The 24,507-nt window shown below is 51.4% G+C and overlaps 1 protein-coding gene across 2 annotated transcripts; it reads right to left on the bottom strand.

The window, feature by feature from the left end:
- Positions 1–738: 738 nt before the first annotated feature.
- BACE1 (beta-secretase 1) lies at positions 739–23,937 on the bottom strand. 2 transcript variants are annotated; one of them, XM_029207499.1, is made up of 9 exons: positions 23,193–23,937; positions 8,963–9,051; positions 7,245–7,461; positions 6,627–6,764; positions 5,789–5,923; positions 4,709–4,810; positions 4,201–4,350; positions 3,767–3,938; positions 739–2,899 (listed from the first exon to the last, which is right to left on the bottom strand). In XM_029207499.1, the coding sequence occupies exons 1-9, from the start codon at positions 23,442–23,444 to the stop codon at positions 2,658–2,660; spliced, it is 1,497 nt and encodes a 498-aa protein (XP_029063332.1). In that variant the 5' UTR covers positions 23,445–23,937; the 3' UTR covers positions 739–2,657. The 2 variants fall into 2 exon arrangements, 1 of the variants encoding a protein (XP_029063332.1); XR_003791388.1 differs by having other exon boundaries at positions 2,822–2,899; positions 3,188–3,938; positions 23,193–23,857.
- Positions 23,938–24,507: the final 570 nt, after the last annotated feature.

Raw genomic sequence — 24,507 nt, 5'->3', positions numbered from 1 at the left:
GATTCATTTTTTATCTTGTAATCTTAAGATTTTATCTCCCCTTAACTTTGCAGCAGCCTTTGGGCCACTTGCAGTATTTTTCAGTATCCAATGAAAATATAGAAATTAGAAGTGGGTCTAAAAAATATCCTGTTTCTTTTCTACAAATCTTTGACACCAAAGGAGTAAAGAGAAAACAGGAGGGGATGGGGGGCTTAACTGCTTCCTAGTGAAAGCCCCTGGAAACCAGCTGCAGCAGGAAGACAGTGTGGTGGAGGGTGTGCATGGGGGCCGGGACTCATCGTCGCTCTTTGCTCTTTCTTGTTCAGGATCAATCCGAAAGCAACAGTTAAGTTTTGGCCACCCTTGTTCTCCCTTTTCCCTCTGTTCACTGGCCTGCACTGGTACAAGCTGTGCAGACCCCTGGGGAAGGCCCCTGATGCAGGGAGTGGAGATGGGACAGTCATTTTTCTGGCATAGAATTTAAAAATAGAAATATAGAATACATATTTTTACAAGGAAGAAGCTGTTGTCTAGATTTTTGTTTTACACTTCAGAGTTCACGGTTTCGGGGTAGAAAGGAAGAAACTGTTAAAAGAAAAATAAGTACAAGTTTTCTCTTTCAAAGAAAAAAATAGGACAATGAGACTTACTAAGGAAGGGGTGGAGTTTTATACCTTGGAAAGAGCTGGGGAAAAACCAGTTTTCCCCAACGTGGGTCGAAATTATAAAGTGGAATGTGGCATTTTCATTTCACGGTAGCGGTTCTGGAAGTTTATTTACACAGTAAGTTCCAAGCTGGAAATGGACAGTCTCCAGTCTTCCTGTCAGTCTCTGTGGTTATGGGGTGTTCCCCGTCAGCCAGAGCAGCACCAGGTGCAGTGGGAATGAAGAGGACTCAGATAAAAAACTGCGACTCAGTATTCTTGTTTTATTGGTTTATGGCTTGTGGGCAGCTGGCCGAGGCCAGGATCTCCAGAGGCCCTCTTTGTATTTCTCTCTCCCTCATCAGGTAATTCTACACTGTGCGGGTCCCATACCTGGAAGCAGTGTGTTGACCAGAGAGGAATAGGATCCAGTGGAATAGTAAGAAAATTCAGCTCTTCCCATTAACACTGGTATCACAGTCGACTGGCTTAGAACTGATAGGGAGGAAATGAACTTGGTCCCCACTGTCTAGCCCAAGAACCAGCCTGGGTACCCAAGTACTATTAGGAGTGGGGAATAAAAAGCAGGATGGGGCAAAGGATGGCCTCCGTCAAGGGGCTCTTGTGGTGAAGGGAATTAGGAAGCCCGGAGGCTGTCATCCTTTTTCCACGCAGCCTTGATACTGAATGCGATGCTGGTGGAGCCAGAAAGCCCTGTGTTCCTGACATTCGTGGTATAATACTAGTGCCACTGTGGGATGCCTTAGCCAAATAAATGAGGGAGACCTTAGAGACAGGGAGAAGGCGATGAAACTGCTCTGTATTATGCCAAGATCTTACTACCACTTACAGCTGAACAGGAAGAAATCCAGGCAGGGGGTATAGGGCATCAACTCTATCCCTGTTGAATGAATCTTCAAGAGTCTGCTTTCAAGGATTAGATAGGAGAGGTTTCCTATCTATTCTTAGCACCTCAGCTACAAAGCTCTGGAGAAATAGGACTGGGGGAGGGGGTGAACAGGTAGCCAGGAAGACAAAGTGCAGACCTGTTATATTTGCTCTATTCCGGCTGCTTTCCCATAGGGCACCTGGGGCTTCCAGGGTTGGGGATGTTTCAGTGCTACCAGTCACGTGTACAGTAGAAGGTTCAGGTAGGGACAAGGAATTAATAAGGTAGAAATTCATTTGTTAGATGGAACGTTTTAGTGGGCACTTTTCCTTTAAGAGAGTTAAAAAGAGCTTTTTGGCTAGAGAAGCCCTCCTTCCCATCGCACTTTTGGTCAGGCTGCAACCACAGAAAAGAAGACATTGGGAAGCAACACCCATCTTAGAAGGTGGGATTCTATCTTGGAGATGCCGTCTAAAACTGGGACTGGCGAGCGGTCATGTTCTGGCCTTGCCTCGCTTTGATCCCAGCTTCCCTGTCTTTGCACTCCCTCTCCTTCTCCTCGTCCAGCCACCCCCATTTGTACAAATTATTTGTACAAATTATTTTTAAATTATTTTTTAATTCAAGAGGCAGTCTTTGCACCAATGTTATAGGCTTGTCTATACAGTCCCTATCTCTAAAGCAGACAGCAAACGGTGCGTCCGTTCCCGCTGACTGTGGCCAGCAGGGAAACAAGATTGGCCCTTTCTCTGCTAAGGTACTGCAGAGACACACACTGGGGTCACCTTACTTCTGGAACTAAGAAAAGAAGAATACTTTGTGTTGGAGAATCTAAAGGGATGGTGGACAAAGGTTCAGGGCTGAAGTTTCAAGCAGCAGAATTTCCCAACTCAAGTTTGAGGTGACCAAGGGTATTCCCGCCATCAGAGCACTTCTTTCTTCCCTCTCCTGGTTCCTACAGGTGCAGTCCCTGCAACCCACCTTGCCAGCTTTTCCTTTTCTGTCAAGGCAGAGGCATTTGTGGGTGGGTGAGGGTCTTGAGGTGCTCTGGCCACAGGTGCCATCTGTGTCTTCTCCTTGTGACCAGAGCGAACCACCAGATGTGGTCCAGGGGGATCTCTCTCTTCTGCCCGTGGGCGTCCTCACTTCAGCAGGGAGATGTCATCAGCAAAGTCATCGTGCTGATGGCGCAGGCAGCGGAGGCAGCGCCACTGACACACCATGAGGCAGAGGGGCAGCATGAATAGGGCGCAGATGGCAGCCATGACATAGGCTATGGTCATGAGGGTTGATTCATCTGTCTGTGGGATGTTGTAGCCACAGTCTTCCATGTCCAGGGTGACAAAAGGACCTTCTACCGCTGCTGTCCTGAACTCATCGTGCACTGGAGAAAGGGCAGATGTGAGTCACAGAGCAGTTTGGATTACACACCCAAAAGAACTTCCCGGGACAGGCCTTGAAACCGGCCCTTGAGGAGGCCGTAGAATCTCCCTCCTGGGAGATATTTAGGAGCAGGACAGAAAGCCGTTGCTAGGTGGAGGCATGGCTCTCCTCCCAGGTCACTGGGGACAACAACCCTTTCCTGTCTACCTGTCCAATAGGACAGGGCCCTAAAAGTCAGTCATTCTAAGTTGACCAAAAAGCCAGCCCTACATATACCTAGTAAACTCACCTGCTTCTGCTGAAATTCAGCTGCAAGACCCTGCCAGTAGCATTCAGCCTCGGCATACGGCAGCTGACAGGGTCACGATAGGCCCAGCCTGCCACCCTTGGATCTAGAGCTTCCCAAGGTGCCGAGGCAGCTCTTGCTGTTCTGGGTCTCCAACAGAGGTTGCCAGTCCAGGCAGGGGTCAGCATGCCAGGCGATACAAAAAAAGCACAAGCACCGGGGCTTCCCTGGTGGCGTAGTGGTTGAGAGTCCGCCTGCCGATGCAGGGGATGTGGGTTCGTGCCCCAGTCCGGGAAGATCCCACATGCCGTGGAGCGGCTGGGCCTGTGAGCCGTGGCCGCTGAGCCTGCACGTCCGGAGCCTGTGCTCCACAATGGGAGAGGCCACAACAGTGAGAGGCCCGCGAACCGCAAAAAAAAAAAAAAAGCACAAGCACCGACACTAGCTTTTACACAATACGTGGACTCTGGCTTGAGGCAACTGTTACTCCCTCCCAGACTGACAGGGGCCCGGGTACCCTCACCACTGGACAGGGAGAACGGGGATAGACTGACCCCACACCCTCGTCCCTGGCGCTCTCACCATGGCAAGCACTGACAGCAAAGCCAATTCGTTTCCGGGCCCGATCAAAGACAACGTAGAAGCCCTCCATGATAACGGCTCCCATGACAGTGCCCGTGGATGACTGTGAGATGGCGAACTTGTAACAGTCGTCTTGGGACGTGGCCACATCTTCCACTGGCCGCAGGTATTGCTAAGGATAAGCAATCAAAGAGTGAGAGTATGTCTTCCTCCACCCTTCACCCCATCTCTGCCTTCTTGGTATCGATGCCCTTAGGCTGCCCTTCCCTTTGCCAGCCCTGAGCTCCGAGAGGCTGGTTTTTCCCAGAGCCCTTTACCGCTGGATCCTCATCTATTTTGTCTTCCAAGTTCTAGGAAGCCATGCCTGCTCACTCTTTCTCAATATATCCTTTGTTCTCGTCCTGGGATCCCACTGATTCAGGCCAGGGACATACCTGTGGAAGGATGGTGATTCGGAAGGACTGATTGGTGACCTCACCCATTAGGTAGAGTGAGATGACCGGGAAAATGTTCCAAGGGGTGGTGCCTGCTTGCCAGCACACCAGCTGCTCCCCGAGCCAGAAACCGTCTGGGAACTTCTCCGTCTGTGTTGATGGGAAAAGGATAAAGATGAGGAAACGGCCTCTTTCACCATCTCGCCTCTCCCATTTTCAGATAACACTTACTGGGCCCTTTACTTGCTCTTCCATGAAATATCCAAACTGGGGAAAGGTCAGCCGAAACCCAAGGATTAGAGGAAGAGAGCAAGAGTAAGGCCAAAACTTTGGGCTGGGGGACTGTGTGCTGAGCAAGCTGAGGCCCATAGCAGAGAACCGTTGTTTAAGAGACCTAAGTAGAGGGATCTAAGGTTAGACATCTTGGCTCTTGTGGAGGAACGTGCCTCTCACAGACTTCCTGTGACACTCTGTCATCTCTTGTACCCCTGTCCTTAGTCCCACTGACCGAGGAGGCTGCCTTGATGGATTTGACAGCAGCTTCAAACACTTTCTTGGGCAAACGAAGGTTGGTGGTGCCACTGTCAACGATGCTCTTGTCATAGTTGTACTAAGAGGGAGAAGAGAGGGTTAGAACATCAAAAGCCTTCTTGACGCCAGGCTTTGGCCAGAATTGGAGGGGTGAGGCTGACTGCTTGGGGTCCTTCCTGGGTTGGCATCCTGGCTTTGCCGCTTCTTAGGCGGATCTCCTTGGGCAAGTTACTTAACATCTGTGCCTCAGTTTCCTCATCTGTAAAATGAGGATAATAATAGTACCTACCTCAGAGAGTTATTATAAGCGTTAAATAAATTAATATATTTGAAGCGCTTAGAATTGCGCCCTGCACATAGGAAGCATTCAGTAAATGTTAACTCTTATTATCTTGGGTGGGTAGACATTCTCTAAATCTTGAAAATAAAAATACCTTGTATAATGCTTTTAACTTTTCATAATACGTTTGTATCTGTTCTAATTTAACATACATGAAGAATCTAGGTAAGGAACACCCAAATAGTTTAACTGCCATTATTGGGTCTTGCTGTGTGTCAAGCACTGGGATAAACACTTTATTCACTTTCTCTATTTTCACCACCGTCTTTGGAAAAGCTGATTTTACTTCTGTTTTGCAGGTGAGGAAACTGAAACACAAAATAGTAACTTGCCTGAGGACACATAGCTAGAGCAGAGCTAGAAACCCAGGTCTTTCTTACTCCAAAGCCAGACTCTTCTACTACGTCATGTCACACTGCCTCGCGGACGACTTGCCCAAGGTCATAAAGCAAGGCAGTGACCGGAGTCCAGATGTGCTTTTTTCCGTACCAGACCATATGCCACGCAGCCTCTGGGAAAGTGCTAAGCCAGTCCCTAGCCCCAAACCTCAGGTCCCGCCATGTGACCATTAAGCTCCTTGCTGTTCCAGGCTCAGCCCCCAACCCTCCTGCAGGTCCTGCACCTCAACCTCATCCTCCCAGCCTCATAACTCGGGGTCTGGCCTCACGCGATGTTGCCTCCCCCTTGCCTCTCCCTGCCTCCCCCAGGTTTTATTACCTCCTTGCAGTCCATTTTCAGATCCTGTCCATTGATCTCCACCCGCACAATGATCACCTCGTAATACCATTCCCGCCGGATGGGTGTGTACCAGAGGCTGCCCATGTACAGCGAGTGGTCGATACCCCCGATGATCTAGGGAGCAAAAGAGCCAGTACCCGTGTGCCAACACAGAAGGACAACAAGTCACCCAGAGGGCAAGCATAGGAGCAGTCATTTCTGGGGTGGCAAGGCGCTCTGCACATCACCTTCCTCATCTTCCTGCTTCTAATCAAGCCACGCCCTAAAGCGATGGATACTTTCTTAAATGTGTTAAGGATGTGTTCAGGGGAAAAGGCTTTCCAGGATTTTTAATTGTTTCAGAATCACACAGCCCTTGATATAAAGTTATTTAAACCTCAACTGGCGTAATAAATGTTGAGTGAATGATAATTTGCTTCTGTTGTAAGTTTTATTTTCTCTGCTTGTTGGAGATAGAGTTCACCCGTTGTCCTAAATGAATTAATAAATAGACTTTTAAACTCCTTACATCTCCGCCTTCTCGTCATCAGACTGAACAGTCTTGACTTGAGAGGCCTTATCTTCATTTCCTTTGAAATCTTCCTAATTATCTGTCATCCTTTCCAAGTTTACCATAGGGGCCTCAAGTCCCTTCTGGAATAGTGCAGGGAAGAAAAGGGTAGAAAAAGAAAAATGGAGGTGGGGAACATGAAGAGGTTTCTCTTGATTCTCAGTAGTGGAGCCCGAGGCTGTGGTGTGGCCTCAGAGGGTAGGGAGGCAGTAGGTGCTCACGTCTCTGCCCAGTGCCCGGGCCTCCCCTCTCCTAGGGCCTACTCACCATGCTCCCTCCAACTGAGGCCAGCACCTCCGACTGGTTGAGGGGGAAGCCAGCACCACAGAGCTGCAGGGAGAAGAGATTGGGCACGTGGGTCTGCTTTACCAACGAGTCAAAGAATGGCTCCAGGGAGTCGTCAGGCTGTGACAGAGAGAGACAAGGAGTGAATCCTCGCACAGAGGGCCCTAATGGAGAGAGGAATGGGAGGGCAAAAGCAAAACTTGGGGGATGTTCCTTGGGAAAGACCATCCTGAGGTACTGAGATTTGGTGGAGAGAGGGACAGCAAGACACACTGGCAATGCAAACAGGAAAGATCTGTAGGATCGTTGATCCCCATCTGCTTAACCTGTTTCAGAGTTACGGGGGCCTCTCTTATTCTTAAAGATCTTAGCGTCAATAGAAAAGATAGCCTGTTCCTCTACCTGTCACCATAGTTCTGCCCTCTGTAGGGATGAAATTCAGACTGCCACCCTATCCGCCTGTAAAGTCATTCTTTAAACTGATTTGTTTCCCTCCCTTATTCAGTTCCCTCCCCTTCTCTCCCGTAACTCCGTCCCTGTGTAGCATGCAGTGTGCAACGTTCAGGCAGAGTGTCTAGGGCTAGCCCTTGTTCCTCTCACCCTGGCGATCTCAGCGTAGGCCAGCCCCAGGATGCCCTCCCAGTTGGAGCCATTGATGAAGAACTTGTCTGATTCAGTGATGGCAGCGATGTTGGCACGAACGGTGACGTTGGGGCCGTGGGGGATGCTCACCAGGTCGGTGCCCAGCTCCCCCTCCCACTTGCCCTGGGTGTAGGGCACATACACGCCCTTCCGGAGGTCCCGGTATGTACTGGACCTGTGCAAAGCAGGCAGAGATCTGTTGGGTGCATAACCACAGCTGGTACATGGAGCCAGCGTCTAACCTACTCCCAGACGCCGAATCTCATCTCGGTCATCTACATAAGACAAGATGCTGTCAGGCTGCTCAAGAGAACATCCGTAGATCCTTCATCGGGAACAGAATAAGTGACCTTGCAGACAGACGTGGGGAGCTGTCTCTGGCGCTTGCTCTCCTGTGTCCATAGCTCGTATTCCTAGATCTGGAGCTCAGGCCCTGGAAGAACAAGTCTAGGCTTTGTGTATTGTGACTGCTGCTGCTGAAGGGACAGCTAGCGGGCATCTCCCCCCCCCCCCCCCCCGACCTTATCACGCTCTTAAAGAAAAGGAGCCATTGACTCTTGCTGCCTTGGGACCCAGTGGTACCATCTGAGTGGTAGAGAAAGTACCAAGCGGGTGAGCATGGAACTTCTTCAGCAAATTCTTCCAAGGAAGGAGTTGGCACGAGCACCTCAGCAGGGCGAGCAGGCAAGACGCACCACTCGGATGAAACATGCTTATCACCATGTGTCACCCCCACCTGTGTGGAATCACGCCTCTGACCAGGGCTGGTGTGTATGATGGGGGCAGTGATGGGACACAGGCAAGGAGCTGGAATGAATTCCCTTTCATGGACCCTGGCCATGCCCCCTTCCCTGACTGCTTTCTTTAGATAGGGAAGTTAAAGGGCAAGGGACCTAAGAAGGCACCTTTGGCATTTGCCTAGAAATCCAAGAATGGGGTGTCAGTCTCGACTCACATGTTTTCACACACACATACGCCTCAGACATTAGATGGCCTCTCGCCACTTCCTGCTTTTCTGTTAAAGGGGGTCCCAGATCATCCCTCACTGCCTCTGTTACCTTAAAAACCCACTTCCACCCTCCCTCCCACCTGTTAGCTAAGTCCAGCTGCTGGAACTCCCGGGAGGCAGGGAAGCATTTAGCTTTCAGTCCCTGGTATCAGGCCAGGCAGTGGGGCCGTGGAAGGCTCTTCCTTCCCTTCCTTGAACCGTGCAAAGCCACCAAGAGTAGCCCCCAGGCGAGGACACAGCGAAGGGAGCTGTCACTGCAGCCTGCTCAGCCTACACTTAGGTGGTGGCGTCAGAAAACCAGAGCCACTGAGGGGTGTGGGTTGGAGTCCCCGGGCCTCCCAATTCAGAGAGAGGGGGACCTTGAGACTGCACTGGGAGCTTTGGGGCTGCTCTCCTTCCTGCTTTCCCTCCCCCAGGAAGCTGCCCTATCTCGGAACTGAAGCACTTCCTGGCTGCCCCTCAACTTACCCTTCCCATAGTTTACCTCCTCAACCCTCCAGCCCCTCCACTCTTCTCTTCTGGTCACTGTTGCCTTCTTTTCCCTCCCTCCTCCCCAGCAGGAAGAAAGGCTCTGTGGAGCTGGTCCTTCTCCCTGCAGCCCTCCCCCGACCCTCCTTTGCCCTGGATCCTTGGGAAGAGCCTTCCCCCTTCCTCTCCCCACACTCACAGCTGCCTCTGGTAGTAGCGGTGCAGGAAAGGGTGGGGGGCGGCCCCAACTGCGAAGTTACTGCTGCCTGTGTCCACCAGGATGTTGAGCTGTCAGAGAAAAGGGAGAGAAAGATGCTAGGACAGGAGGCCTGGACTCACTCCCTTCATTGTCCTGTACCCTCCCCATCCCCCGGCTATGTGGTCTTCCTTTGGAGTGTCCAGGGTGAAGCTTCCAGATGCAGGACTGGACAGGCTGGCCCTGCTAGTACCATGGCCACAGTCAGAACATGGGGTCCTGTGACGCCCTCAGCATGGCCTCAGAAACCTTGTGTCTGCTTTTGTCTTCTCTGCAGAATTGGAACATTTTCTGTGTCATCAGAGCCATAAAACTGGTGTGTGTGTGTGTGTGTGTGTGTTTCCATTCCTATTTCTGTCTACCTGCAGATGCCCTTCCTCACTCTGTACTGGCCCAGTCTATCTGCAGAGCTTGCCCCTTCCCCTCCTCTCTGGTTCTCCTGGGAAGCACATCACCGGCAGGCAGCCTGGCTCATCCCCCTCCAGCTCAGAGACGAGCTATTCCAGGAGCTGGCACTGACCAGGGGCGCTGTGGGGACCACAATGGCATGTTGAGGCCCACGTGTTTCTGACCCTGGCTGCCAGAATGTGGCTTCCCATGAAGGGCCCCCTTCTGTCTCAGAGGTGACACAGACCTATGAGTCCCACTGTCAGAAATAGTGGGCCTATAGCCAGGAGCCCTGTATGAGGTCCTGGTGAAAAGCCATCTCCTCGGGGCCCTGGTTTTGGCTCATTGAAGATGGACAGGTGTTGTCTTGCTGTCCCTTCTGTGCAGCTCCTTCTACGTCTCTTCTACTTTGTCCTCCTTCCTCCTGAGATGGCTTGACCCCTCCTCAGCCAGTCAGCTGTTTTTTTGATGCCTCCTATATCCTCACAGGCAAAAAGGAAAGGCCCCTGTCCTCAAAAACACAGTAATCTATAAAGTGAATCCTCTCTCCTTCTTTTTTTAATAAATTTATTTTTTAAATTTATTTTTGGCTATGTTGGGTCTTCGTTGCTGTGTGTGGGCTTTCTCTAGCTGCGGCGAGTGGGGGCTATTCTTCATTGCGGTGTGCAGGCTTCTTACTGCGGTGGTTTTTTTTATTGCGGAGCATGGGCTCTAGGTGCAGGGGCTTCAGTAGCTGTGGCTCACGGGCTATTAAGAGAGCAGGCTCAGCAGTTGTGGCGCACGGGCTTAGTTGCTCCGCGGCATGTGAGATCTTCCCGGACCAGGGCTCGAACCCGTGTCCCCTGCTTTGGCAGGTGGATTCTTAACCACTGTGCCACCAGGGAAGTCCAAGTGAATCCTCTCTTGCCCACTTGTGTGTCCTTCACCTCAGCTTCTCCTCTGACCTCAGGGCCCTCCATTTCTGCATCACCTCTCCTCAGTGCAGTGAAGTCAGCTGACCTTGGCCTTGCTGCAGACTCTGACCTTGTCACATAGGGCAGGTCACTGTGTTTCGTCCCCTCTGCCGGATCCTCCGGCTCCTTCCTGCTCTCAGTGGTCCCTGGTAGGTCTGCTGACCGCACCTCCCCCAGCGGCCGCTCAGGCTTCCTGGCCTCCCCATGGCCACTGTCCCCTAGCTCTCTGACCCTGCCTCCTCCCTCCTTCCCAGCCCCCACTCCTGGCCTGCCTCCCATTTCCCTCCCCGCCCCTCTGCCCCTACCTCTCCCTGGTGTCCCTCTCCCCGGTCTCTAAGCAGCCACTGGCCCCAGATGCTGTGCTTTCAGAGAATCAATAGAGCTAGAGGCACAGCAGTTCAGATTTCAATCAGCCAGGTTAATGATTAAAAAGGCTTCTTCACCCACCCACTCCCCAGAACCCGCTCTCCCACCTGCCAGGACTCTGGTCTCCGCGCCACGGCTGGCCTCAGGCTTACAGGCGCCCCTGCTATCACTGGACCCCAAAGAAAGAGGGTCTCCTCCACAGCGCTGGCGCCGGTGGTTGTAGGGGGGACCGCCTGGAGTGTGTGTACCTGGCCGGCTCTAGGAGAATCCAACCACCTTTGACACTGGAATGGAGCTTTATCTGGGGGCTCGGCTCGGCTGGTCCAGGCCCCCTCCTCCCCACACCTCTCTGTCCTGTACGGGAGGAGCCCTCTCTGCAGGCCACTCGCCCCCCCCAGCCCGGGGGCCCATCGTCCCTGGTGCCCTTCCAGTTCCAGCCTTTCTCCTCACCTGAGGAAGTTCTCCCCACTCCGCCCCCAAGGGGGTCGAGCCCGGGGAGGAATGACCCCTCCCCTCCCATTGCGCTCTCTTTAAACCCCCAGCCCCAGTACCAGGAATTCAAGCCACCACTGCTCTCTCTGCTGCCCCCTCTCCAGCCTCCACGCACACAGAAAAGGGAAACCAAAATAAACAGTTGCCTCGTCCTCCTGAGCAAATGTCCTTCTGTCTGTTTGCCCTTTGCACTGTGATCCTGCTTCCGAGAGAAGTGATTTTGGTCCTGTCCTCCCAACATTTCTATCATGAGCCCCCTGGGCAGCCTGAAGGAGGAGGGTTTGCGTGCGCCCAACCTTAGCAGACGCCCTCCCCTCTCATTTCACCCAGCGGGGGGCCGTCAGATGACCCCTCCCCCCATCTCCCACAAGATCATTCCTACATGCCCCGTCCATCCTGCCTTTCCACAATCCCTCCTCCTGCCTAAGGAGGATCCACCCCTCATGCCACGCCCCCCCACCCCCAAATCTGGATTCTTCCTGTTGGCATTTACAAATGCTTGTCTCTTCATTTAAATAAAAAAAAAATCTTTAATCTCACATCCGCCTCCGGCTACCCTCTCTCTCCTCTCCCTTCACAACCAAAGTTCTCAGCCAAGCTGTCTTCATTTCTTCACCTCCTACTCATTCCTCAACCCATTCTCAAACTGAGTTTCGCCTCTATCCCTCCCTCCACTATAAAACAGCCCTTACTACAGTTACCAATGATTTTGTGTCACCAAATACAAAAGACAGTTTTCAAATCAATCCTCATCTTGCTTGACCTCTCTGGAGCATTCAACGCTGCCGACCCCTCCCTCCTTGAAACACTCTTCCCTGTCACCCTATCCCATGCTTTCCTCCTACCTCTCTGATAGGATCTTCTGTCTACTTTGCAGGCTCACTTCTCAAGGCCTGGGCATTGGTCCTCTTCCCCTCCTGCTCTACTCTGCCCTTAGGCCATCTCATCCATGGCAGCGGCTACAATTACCACCTGTGTCCTTATACCTCCTGAGCTTTCAGCTCTAGCCCCTTCCTCCCCTTCGAAGTGCCTCAAAGACACCTCGAATTCAGGATGTCCATGGCTGACCTTACCTGGTCCTGCCCATCTGTTTTTTCTTCACAGTTTCCTACATTAGTCACCATCCATCTGTTCCATAAGTCAGCAACTTCAGAGACATCCAAACACCTTCCTCTTCTTCACATCTCCATCCAAGGCATCAACGAGTCCTGTCCAATTAACCTTCTTAAAAGTCTCCGAATGTATTCATTTCTTGCCACCTCCTTTGCCACTCCTGGTCAAGCTATCATCATCTCATCCTGGAATATCACCATAGCTTTTCAACTGATCTTGGTACATCCACTGTTGACCTCTCCAACCTGTTTCTGCACTGTGGCTAGAAGGATCTTTTCAAAGCGCAGATGTGACCACGTTACCCTCCCGTGTCAATGGCTTTCCTTTGCTATTATAATAAAGACTTAAAGCTTTAACATTTCCTATAGGGCCCTTCATGGTCCAGCCCCGCCTACATAGCCAGCCTAGCTTGTCCCATACTCCCCCAAGCCCTCTGCCCACCAGCCACACTGGCCTCATTTCAGGGCCTCCAATCAGCCATGGTCCCTCCCACAAAGGCTGTTGGTCATTCACTCTGCCTGGATTATCCTCCTTTCCACTTGCAGTTTTGTCTACTCATCTCCTATCATCCTTCAGTCTGAGCTCAAAAGGGACTTCCTAGGGACCTCCCTGGTGGCGCAGTGGTTAAGAATCCACCTGGTAACGCAGGGGACACGGATTCGATCCCTGGTCCGAGAAGATCCCACATGACGTGGAGCAACTAAGCCTGTGCACCACAACTGCTGAATCTGCGCTCTAGAGCTCACGAGCCACAACTACTGAGCCCGCGTGCCATAACTACTGAAGCCTGCACACCTAGAGCCCATGCTCCACAGCAAGAGAAGCCACCGCAATGAGAAGCCCGCACGCCGCAACGAAGAGTAGCCCCCGCTCGCTGCAACTAGAGAAAGCCCGCGTGCAGCAAGAGAAGCTGCGTGCATCAATGAAGACCCAACGCAGCCAAAAAAAAAAAAAAGGGACTTCCTAAGGGAGAAAGACCAGGTCATATTCTCTGATTAAAATGCTTCTGTAGGACTTGCCACTATAATGTCATACTGAATCTCATCTCCCCTTGTATCTAATTTTTAAAAAATCCCCATTGTCTCCCTACTAGGTATCACAGTGGCTGGCAGTAAGTATTTCTTGAATTAATGAATGCTTAAAGGAAAAAGGAGAAAGAGTTAATCTACCCTATTTTCGGGGTGAGGGAGGGATCTCTCAGTGGCCCCCAAACTATGGGTGTTTTTAGGTTATAGGTGTGGCTCTAGCTCAGACCTGCCTTCCTCTCACCAGGCCCCCTGGTTTGATACAGGCAGCCCGGAGTCCTGGAGCCATCTTACTTCTTCCCTATCCCATGGGGCAGGCCAACTCAGAAGTCCCTGTAGAGCTTGCCTTTAGATGCCCAGAGGACGGCAGCATGGAGTCAGGGCTAGGTCAGTGCCAATCACTTAACAAACAAATATGCCCCTGGGGGCCTCTGAGGGATTGCAGCTTCATGGGAAGTGCTAACAAGCCCCACAGGGAAAGGCACACTTGCCCATTCCACCCTGCAGGCAAGGCTCCCCTGGAGGAGTCTGCAGCAATAGATCTTGGGCAGTGAGACAGATGTGGAGCTGCGGAGTCCAGGGTAAGCCCTTTGTCACAAATCCCACCTGTCTTGGCCCCAGCTCTCACTAGCAGATGGGAGTTACTTAGATTCTTCTGGGTGAAAAGAGCCTTCAGGAGTCATCTGTCCATTGGCCTGGAGATATGGGAGCTTGTTCCAGTTCCGAAAGATCTCTAGTTATTAAGATCCACAACCTTTCTTGGCAGCCTATGCTAAGGGTCTTACCACTTTCACACACCCCTGGGAAAGGGCTTTTTTTTTTTTTTTTTTCTGCCGTGCGTCACCATGCGGCATGTGGGATCTTAGTTCCTCGACCAGGGATCAAACCTGTGCCCCTACATTGGAAGCTCGGAGCCTTAACTGCTGGACCGCTGGGAAGTCCCTGGGAGGGGGTTTTAATTCCTCCTGCTAAAGGAAAGTCTGTTATCTTCTGTGTGGGCCTCAGAGTTTACGGGGGAAGAGCCCTTATATTCTCGTAGTATAAGCCTTTCAGCTGAAGCTGAGATGTAGGAGCCTTTCTTCCATTTCACAGAGGAGGAAACTGAGACCAAGGGTAAATAAGAACTTAACCCCTCTTACACATAAGCCACAAAGCTAGGACAAGAGCCCCTTGGCTCTGACCAAGCCCCAAGTCTTCTCTTTCATCTCCTTGACCTTCCTGTCTCTCTCATTCTCTCTCATTGGGAAAGGAAATACATGGTAGATTGTTACACTAATGAATCAGACGCCCTGTATCCATGCCCTGGTGTGATTCCCTCTGACATTGACGCTGGGCTTGGCCATGTGACTTGCTTTGACCAATGGGACATCAGCAAAGGAGGAAAGCAGAGGCTTGTTAAGTGCTCGTGCACTGGGGAGACTGGCCTCTTGGAATGCGGCCCTGAGCTTGTACGTGAGGAGGCTCAGTCTTGCCTCCTTGAGGATGAAAGACTTCACGGAGAAAGAGGTCCAGCAGGCCCGGCATAGTCCGGCCCCCAGCTGACCCACCAGCTGAATGCAGCCACACGAGGAGCCCAGGTAAGATCTGTAGAATCACAGCCAGCCCACAGAATCCTGAGAGAAAATGGCTCTCGTTTTAGTTTGTTACACTGCATCAGATAACTGCTACAAAACTACCTGAATTAAATCCTGAGATCCTTGACTTTGGGGCACCTACCCACCCATCGGTCAACTCCAAACACCATCTCTTATCACTTTTCCCCTCTCTCACCATCAAGTTTCTCAGTAGCACAATGATCTGTCACCTCTGCATATGCCATTTCCTTTTCTTGAAATGTTCTCTCCCCGTTCCATCTAACTTCTGTTCAATTTTCAAGTCGTGGTTTAAACATTCTTTCTCCCAAAAGTCCTGCCCTGATGCCCCTGCCCAGATTAGGTTCCTCCTCTCGTAGGTCCTCAAGAACAACTGTGCTTCTTTGCCTATCCTTTCATCCAACTTGAAACCATTTATCAAACCATTTATCAGACATGGTTTTCAAATCCAATGTCTGTCTGTCCTACACACTATGAGTTCCACAGGGTAGGGAGCACATTTCCGTGCTTATTATCTAATTCTTACCTAGCCCTCAGTAGGTGCTCCGTAACAATTGTTTTTGACTGTAATTGCCTCATTTGCTGCAGGTCTCTGTGACTCTAGAGTCTTGCCATTAGTTCTCAGCCCCAGGGTCCTTGCAGGGGTGATTTTCAATCGGGTACTGTGTATGGTGATGATGGCAATGGATGCCCACTGTACCCACGAAACTGAGTAGCCACCCAGGTTCTTAGAGCAGTCGGAGTGATTTCAGGACTCGCTGCTCCTGGAGTCCTCTGAGTTAGCTTCATCTGCTTCCCTAAGTGGACATTCCCAGACCTGAGCTTGCCCGAGGCTGAGAGATGGGGGCAAGGAAGGACATGAGGAACCTCAAGTCAGCAGCTGGTCCTGGCTGAGAGCCAGCGCAGCACACAGCTCCTGCCTCGAACTGAGTCCGGCAACTGGGTCCCATCCAGGCTCCTCCCACCTTGACCAAATCAGCTGACCCAATGGAAATGGACTCCTTTCTCAGACATATCCTCTGCTTCCGCTTCGCTCTCCAGGCTGAAGCTGGCAATCAATACCTGGGAGCAAGCAGGCTCCCTGGTGCCACTCACCCCATCTTGGGCTGTTTTTTTTAAAAGGAATCCCAAGGTGGCTGGGTCATCCCAAACCTTATCTAGGGCAGCCTTCCCCCTTTAGACAGGATGCTCCATTTCCCCCAGGCTCAAACCCAGCTCAACTAATATCTATCAGTGCTTTCCATTCAAATGAGATGATGATGCGAATGGTCAAAAAACTTACCTGTCTGTTCTTAAAGAAAAGATCTAAGACAATGGTTTTCAAACTTATTTTTCAAGCAGCAGAACCCTTTTGCAATCTCATTCAGGATCCCAGTGTACCAAAGAGAAAAAGCAGAGATGCCCTGCTTTAGGGAGAGCTTTTATTTCTTTGTCTCCATCCCCTCCCTGTGGTGGCTCTCGAGCGTCTCTTTAGCACCTTCAGCCTCCACAGAACCCATCTGGGAAATCCTGCTTGGAGGGTAGCACAGCCACTGCTACCTGCTTTTCATTGTCAGACAGTTCCTGTTGTCTAACCTTGTCCCATCCACAGGTTACAGGGGCTGTAATAGTCTCTGAGTCTGTCCTCAGGTGAGAATGAAGCTGATCTCTGGCATAAGCCCACTTTCCTCCATGGCACCCGGTTGTGCTCAGCACATAGGTCTGTTTGCTTGAGCCATTGGGAGATGCCAGGGTTCATGCCTTGTGCTATTTGGTGAAAACTCCACAGGCGCTGGAGTTGAACAATTGGTGGGGTTCACCAAACCTGAGAGGCCAACCAAGGAGACATCCAGCCTGTACATAGTGGGGTTACAGTGGCCAGGAGACAGGGTAGCCACTGGGCCCATCCTGCCAGGGGAAGCTCAGGGCAGCTCTAGGACCAGGAAAATGGTGTTTCCTTTCCAGAACTCCCCACTGCCCAGGCCCCCCAAGCGAGAGGGCTCCCAGCAGAGAGAAAAGCTAGTTGGCAGGTAGGAGGGCTTCCCTGAGAGGTGTTTCTCTTCCTGGATTTTCAACCAAAATTTCTGCTTAGCTCTTTAATGGAGATACCCAAGAAGGGCTCTTGACCATCTACCTTAGTGAGGGGGCACGGTTTTCTCAATGCCTCTCCCACTCCCAGCTGAATTCTTTCTTTCCAGACCTGGGGAGGAAGAGCAGGAGATAGGTGTGAAAGGACAGCCTGAGTCCCAGCAGAGGCCTACGTGCAACCGAAGCCCAACCCCAGTCTATAGGTTGCCTCCCAGTGCCTGAGGCCAAAACTCTCTTGACTGGGGCTGGGCTTCAGGGTCATCTAACTTGGAGGGTGATTCTTTGAGTTCAAAGGTTTTCGACCTTTTAAGTACCAGAACTCAATCAATCAATCAAACAAACCTGGAATTCCACTGTATAAATACAACAAAAGCTGACCTATTCTGGGAGATTTGGGGGCAGGTGGGACAGGGGAGGGCTTGGTGAGGGGAAAGGTGGAAGGTACAGTCTTGCCTCTTACCTTTCTCTTAACCTCTCCCCCACCCTTGAGGTCCCTTTACAGACCCCCACAGATCTCAGTTTGAAAACCATTCTAGGGAGGGGGTCAGGAAAACCACTTGGCATCTTCATGGGTTTTGAGATCCTGAATCCTCACAGTTTTCTACTTCTCTGATCATTTTCTTTTGCTCCCTTGATCCCTCGTCTACATCTGATATTCTTTCCCTAATCATTTTCCTCTTCTCTCTCCATTCTCTCAAACAAGTTCATTTGCTAACTTGGCTTCCACAAGCACCTCTCTACAGGTGACCCCTGAGTCTACCTGTCCAGTCCCAACTTGTCTCTTGGCTTCCAGATCCCCATTCTCAGCTGGTTGCTGGATACATCCACAAGAATTGTCCACTGGCATCTCAAACTCAACCAACATGTCCCAGACTATGGAATGCTGGAAAGAACCAAGTATTTGGACTTGGAATCCAAAGCAGGATTTGAACCCTAGCTCTGTTCTTCCCTAGCTGTGTAATTTTGGGCAAACCACTTAATCCCTCTGAGACTCCGTTTCCTCCTGCCCAAAACAGACATGCTAATACCTTGCCCTTTTTAATTAAAGCAGAGTAATAAACATGGAAGTTTGGTAAACTATATTGTGCTTTAAAAGCTTGCTCCTTTTGCTGTGTATCCTGTTGCAAACACAGTCAGAGAAGTTCAAAGGAGGGAGACTTCTTCTCTTCCCTCTCACCCACCAGGGACAGGGGACACCTGGTTGACCTGACAGGTGAATGCTGGCTCTCTGAAGACTTCTCCTCTTTTATATCTTCTTTCAGGCCCATGTGTCCTAATTGAAATCCTTGTCTCGGACTCTAGAACATCCAAGTTATCCTGCACCCTGGAGTAGTTTTCCTAAAACCAAAATTCACTAGACCATTTCTCTGCTGCCCCCAGAATGAAACCCAGCGCCCACTCAGCCTCACAGCATCCCTATCACAGCTTCCAGCTTCTTAGCGTACTTCACGTCTCTCTTTATGAAGTTTTTTCTCCCCACTCTCCAAATAGCAAAGCTTTCTCATCTTTCTAGGCCATATTCAAATGCTACCTTTTCTAGCAAGCCTTTCCTAACACTCTGTCAGAAGTAGCTGCTTCTTTCTTTATACCTCCAAGACTCACTGTTCTTCTATTTGTACCAAATGTACTTGGTCTTGTGTGATATTTAGGCGTTTACATGCCTGTGTCTCACACCAAATCGTGAGCGCTCCAAGGGCTGAGACTATGACGTATTCTTCTCTTTTGTAAGTAGGTGCTCAATAAATATTTGTTAAACTGAAAATTGACCATCACCAGATTTCAATCCTAACAATTAAATTATTGGCCTGTGTTTGGATGGTGATGCTTGTACCGTTATAATGAGATGATATCCTTTCATTTAAGCAAAGAGAATGAAAATGCTTTCTCCAAGATCTCCAGTTCTGTACTTACAGTAGCCCATCAACAGTTCTATTTAAAGGTCTTACACTTTATTTATTCATTTGCTCAACACTTTTTAGGTGCCTGTTCTGAGCCTGGCACTGTCATAGATATTAGCCAAAGAGAAATGAAACACTACAAAAATTTATTAATTAAAAAAGACATTGTCCTCAAGAGCTTGGTGTTTTATGAGGGAAACAAACACAAAGACAGTGACACGTGCTCCTAAGTGTAGTAAGGAAGACGTGAGTTGGTGTCAGGAGAATGGAAGCGGGATCTCTGATAAACTCTCTCTTCTTCTCAAATAGGTGGTATGGAAGAGTAGGGAGGTCAAGGGTGAGACACGGTCTCAGCTTACTGACCTGCCAATTATTTAATCTTTCAGTCCCCATTTCTTCTGCTAGAAGCTGCAAATGGTAAGACCTTTTTATATACTGCAGGAATTACTGTAAAGAACAAAATAGTCTATGTAGAATATATTTTAAACTTTTATAGGACTTCGCTGGTGGCGCAGTGGTTACAAATCCACCTACCAATGCAGGGGACGTGGGTTCGAGCCCTGGTCCGGGAAGATCCCACATGCCGTGAAGCAACTAAGCCCGTGCACCACAACTACTGAGCCTGCGCTCTAGAGCCCGCGAGCCACAACTACTGAAGCCTGCGCACCTAGAGCCCATGCTCTGCAACAAGAGAAGCCACCGCAATGAGAAGCCCGCGCACCACAAAGAAGAGTAGCCCCTGCTCGCCGCAACTAGAGAAAAGCCCACGTGCAGCAGCAAAGACCCAACTCAGCCAAAAATAAGTAAATTAATTTAAAAAAGCTTTTATAAACTGTAACCATAAATACAAGGATATATTTGTACACCCATAGTCCTAAACCATCCCCTCCTGCCAACTTTCTTGTCATGTTCTAATTCATCCCAGATCGGAATCTTGAAATCACCTTTGACACCTTCCTCCTCACCCTTCACACCAATGTCACCGAGCCTTGCATCCCAGTCTTCCCTCCTTTTTCCACCTGATCACAGCCGCACTCTGTCCTTGTCATAGCGCTCCACACTTGGACCTTTGTGACAGAGCCTCCTGGTGCCTGCATCTCTCAGTTCCATTCTTTCTAAAATTCAGATGCCTCTTCCTAAAAGATTGCTTTCTTTGTCATTCCCCTGCACAAATAAATTCAATTTCCCCCTTATTTCTGCAGAGACCAAAGTCCAAACCTTATGGCTTGACATTTAAGGCTTTTGGCCACTTCGTTCTATCTTATTTACCCAAACCTGTAACATTAGCTGGCCTGGGTTTCTCACTGTCTCCTGAACGAACATGCATAAGCGCAAACACACATAACGCATTCTCTTCATTCACTGTGTCCTCGCTTGGTCTCAGGGGATAGGGTGGGAAGGAGTGGACACACAAATGAAGTGCGATCACAGTTCGGGAGGACTTTTCTGTGCTGGGAATGGTCTCGACCCTCCTATCCATCCTTCAAGACCATGCTCATAGCACATCTTCACGAGGCCTTGCCTGATTTTACCTCCTCCAGAACACCTATAGGGACTTCCCTGGTGGTCCAGTGGTTAGGACTCCGCACTTCTGCTGCAGGGGGCTCCGGTTCGATGCCTGTTTGGGGAACTAAAATGCTGCATGCCGTGCAGCCAAAAAAATAAATAAATAAAAATAAACTGAAGAAAAGAACCCCTCCCTTAAAAGAATATAATTGGAAAAAAATTTAAAACAAAAGAACACCCGTAGCACTCACTCATGGTACTGCTATAAACCAATGCTTTTCAAACTTGAGACACAGCCCCTGAGGTTCTGACCTAGTAGGTGTGGGGAGGGGCCAGAGAATTTACATTTCTAACTGGCTCTGATGACAAGGGTCTGGGGTCCTCACTTTGAGTACAACTGCTGCAGATCACTTTGTACAAGCACTTATACTTTCACTTCCACACTAAGCTCTTGAGGTAGAAAATATATTTTCTGTCTCTTTGTGGATCAGTCCCCCAAAAGCAGCAATGAATTGCCTGGCATATAGAAAGTGCTCCCCAAGTTTCACTGTTGCCCGTTTACAGTACTGCGCCTTTCACGTTCTCATTTGGTGCTTGTAACAACCCCCCTGGGTCGGGAGAAAGGGCATCCTTCTCACAGACTGCGGGGGGCAGAATCAAGTCACCACAGAGCACAGACTGGCTGGCGTTGGCTCAGGTATGGAGCCGTAAGCCAACTCATAGGGTGGCTCTAACTGGGGTCTCCCTGCCACCAGCTTCCTGGACTGGTGCTGAACTTGAAGCCCACTTTTCCCTTCTCCTAGGAAGGAGCGGGAAGGAACTGACATTTATTGGGCAATTACTCTCTACCAGTTTCTGGGCTGGGGGATGTACATATCTCAGGGGTCCAGGGAAGTACAGTAATGGGATCCCCCATTTACATGTTTTACGTGTAAAACATGGAGGCTCAGAACACCCAGGTTTTTATGCTTCCTTGCAGAGCACAGAAGAGGCAGGAGTGGCCAGACAAGTTAGGAGAAAGTGATTTCACATTTACTGGAGGACAAGTGTGTGTCCAGGTGCATTGTTCTAGGTGCTTTCACCTGCCTAGTCTCCTTAATCCTCACAATCACCTTCCAAAGGAGATCTCATTTCACCCATTTTTAAAGACACAGCAACAGCCTCAGAGAGGTTATATAATTTTCCCAAGGACACACAGCTGGGAAAAGGGAAAGCTGTGGGTTGTAGAGCTGGAATTCCTGGTCTCTCTGACCCCAAAGCCCTTGTTTGTCCCAGAGCCTCGTTCTGTGTCCATGTCACAGGGTCTCTGCACAATTTGCATGGTGCATCAGTAGCAGAAACGGGACTAGGAACCAGGTCCACACAGCCTCCTTCTCCCTGACAACAGCTGGCATCCTGTTGGCTCAGGCTGCTAGAGGCCTGGATTCAGGCTCTGTCCTTACACTGATTCAAGACTGTTTACAGTACATAGGCAAGAGGAGGAGTAAGTGGGGAAGACCAGAGCCTTGGATCAGCTGAGAGGTGGGAGGTAGGCCTGGGTGGCATGGACCTCGGAAGGCTTGCTTCCATCAGGTAATTGGGAAGCGGAGGCTTGTTTTCCCCCTAGATCTGGTGTGAGAGCTGTTTAGAAGTCCAGGAAGTGTGGTGGTTCCCTCTGCCCATAGACACCATAGACACACTCCCACGTTCACAGACCCTCCCAAGGACAAGCCTCCCAGACACAGATCAGGGGGAGGGGGGTGGCTCAGAGATGTGCAGGCTCAGATTCAAGGTGACACTCACCAGCACACACAGCCATCCTGCCACCCGTGCCCGGGCTCAACCACAGAGGAGGCAAATGCTCACAGAGGGCAACCACGGCACCCCGCGGAGGGCTGCTCATGGCACACTCCTACCCGGCCAGAGGTACAGAGGGTGAAACCTCCAACCAGCCACCTTGAGTGTACCTTGGAGGATTGTCAGGAAGGATGGGGGGAGCTGGCAGGCAGTGTTTTCTCCGTCGCTGCCATCCCCCACCCCTGAGCACCTATCAGCTCATGGAGGGAGTCTCATGCTTAGAAGGGGGCTCTGGCTCCTCTGCTCTATGCAGTGTGTGGTCTGTCCTTTCCCCAGACTCAGTTCAGTTCCCTCTGGCCAGTACTTGGGAGGCATCAGGTAGGGGAGGGACTGGAGTGCAGGATGCAAAGCTGGGGAGGAAGTAGGGGCAGGGGAAGGCAAGAGTCAGCCCGGGGCTTCTGGAGGTCACAAGGAACTCGGAAACCTTGCTTCGCTGTCCTGTGGCAGCTCAGACACGGGGAGAAAAGGGCCAGTCCAACTCATGCCAGGATTCCTTGGTCCTCAAGATGCTGGGAACCAATGGTCAGAACCCCAGATGCCAAGATTGGGTGACCAAGATCCAGAGCAGTGGGGTTGGGAGACTCAAGCTCGGTCTGGGCTGACACCTGTTCACAGCACCCCTGTGGTTTGGACTCTTCTCCAGGTCAGGCTCCCCCCACTGACAAGTTTCTCTTGCCCCAAATCCTTCCTGAGCCATGTGTGTGTGTAAGACAGAGAGAGAGGGGAGGGCAGACAGAAGCCTGTGAGGGGAAGGGAAGTGGGAAGGGGGGCTTTGGGGCTGACTGCTGCCAGTATGATCCCAGAGGACAGGTTTGGGAGAGGGTCCCTCCAGCCCGCACCGTGCAGCCCATTTTAACAGGAGCCAGCGTGCTGCACCCCCAGCCTGTCTCCCCTCGGCTCGTGCAAGAGGGAGGGTAGGGCTGGCCCGGCAAGCTTACCGTCTGTGGGGGGCTGCCCACGGTCATCTCCACGTAGTAGCCCTGACCGGACTTGCCCCTCAGGTTGTCCACCATCTCCACAAAGCTGCCCCTCCGGCTGGGCTCCTCGTCGGTCTCCCGGGGCAGCCGCAGCCCCAGGGGGGCGCCCCCCAGCCCACTTCGCAGGGGCAGCCGGATGCCAGGCTGGGAGCCGTGGGCAGGCAGCACCCCAGAGCCCATCCACAGCAGGAGCCAGGGCAGCGCTTGGGCCATGGTGGGCCCTGGCCTTGGGGCGCTCTGGGCTCACTCCAGCCTGCGACCGTCCCTGTGGCCTGACCCCAACTCTGGGTGCTGGAGGTGGCTTCTCAGGAGAGCGAACGGTGAGACATCAGGGCTCCAGCGCCTGCAGGCCCCTCGGCCAGCCCTGGCTCCAGGCTGTGAGGAGCAGACAGGAGAGATCCACAGAGAGACAGGAGGGGAGAAGACGGATCCGGAGCCTGGCTACATCTGGCCAGCGGTCCAACCTCAACAGAGGTCTGGGAGAGGCCGGCTCGGGCCCCCCGGGGGGCTGGGCGGGGCGGGCATGGCAGGTCGGAGGCTGCTTTCCTGGTCCTCCCGGCGGGGCGGCAGCAGGGGAAGGGTCAGGGGCTCCGGGCTCCTACAGCTGTGTTTGCAGCTCAGGCCACCATAATCCCGCTCCCAGCTCCCAGGCAGCCTGGGGAGACGGAAAGACTTGTGGCAGCGGCTGTCAAAGCCAAAGGGTTTTCGCTTTTCCCTGGGATCGCTGGGAAGTGTAGTCTTCCCATGGCAGACAGCCCGGCTTCCGGGGTTGGTGAGGGGTCTGGGATGCCCTCTGCCGAGATGGAGTCCACCCTGCAGGACCCTGGCAGGATGGGAAGGGCCATCGGGATGGAGTGGTGGCAGACCTCTCTTGTTCCGTCAGCCTTTCATTGGGCATTTCTGGAGCACCCACTGTATGCCAGGCGCGCTGCCAGGCCCTGGGGCTACAGAGAGAAATAAAATGCATATGCACCGCACAAAATGATGGGGAATTAAGGAGCAGGGATTGGGGGGACGTCTGGGGGGTCTGGGAAGACTCAGCGGGAGGAGGTGGTATTTAATTTGAACCTTAAAGAATGGGTGGAATTTCTAAGAGCAGAGATTTGCGAAGCAAGAGTAAGGGGGATAGAAGGGTGCTCTACGCAGCCAAAGGAATAAGCAAGGGCAAAGGGGAAAGTGCAGGGGGCAGTCCGCCTTCACCGGAGCCTGCAGTCTGCAGGGAGGTGAGAGCCAGCCGGGGCTTCTCCCAGCTGAATCCTTTTGTGCCTTTGGTGCT

The sequence above is a fragment of the Monodon monoceros genome, unplaced genomic scaffold, assembly GCF_005190385.1.
Source record: "Monodon monoceros isolate NGI ecotype Baffin Bay Population unplaced genomic scaffold, NGI_Narwhal_1 Super_Scaffold_7, whole genome shotgun sequence".
Taxonomy (NCBI): Eukaryota; Metazoa; Chordata; class Mammalia; order Artiodactyla; family Monodontidae; genus Monodon; species Monodon monoceros.
This window is presented reverse-complemented; position numbering and strand designations above follow the sequence as displayed.

Coding starts and splice junctions, on each gene's coding strand:
- BACE1 (XM_029207499.1), bottom strand. CDS start 23,444: ATGGCCCAAGCGCTGCCCTGGCTCCTGCTGTGGATGGGCTCTGGGGTG. Junction 4,811..5,788: donor TGAAAATGGACTGCAAGGAG/GTAATAAAACCT, acceptor TCTCCCTCTTAG/TACAACTATGACAAGAGCAT. Junction 3,939..4,200: donor GAATCACCATCCTTCCACAG/GTATGTCCCTGG, acceptor GCTTATCCTTAG/CAATACCTGCGGCCAGTGGA.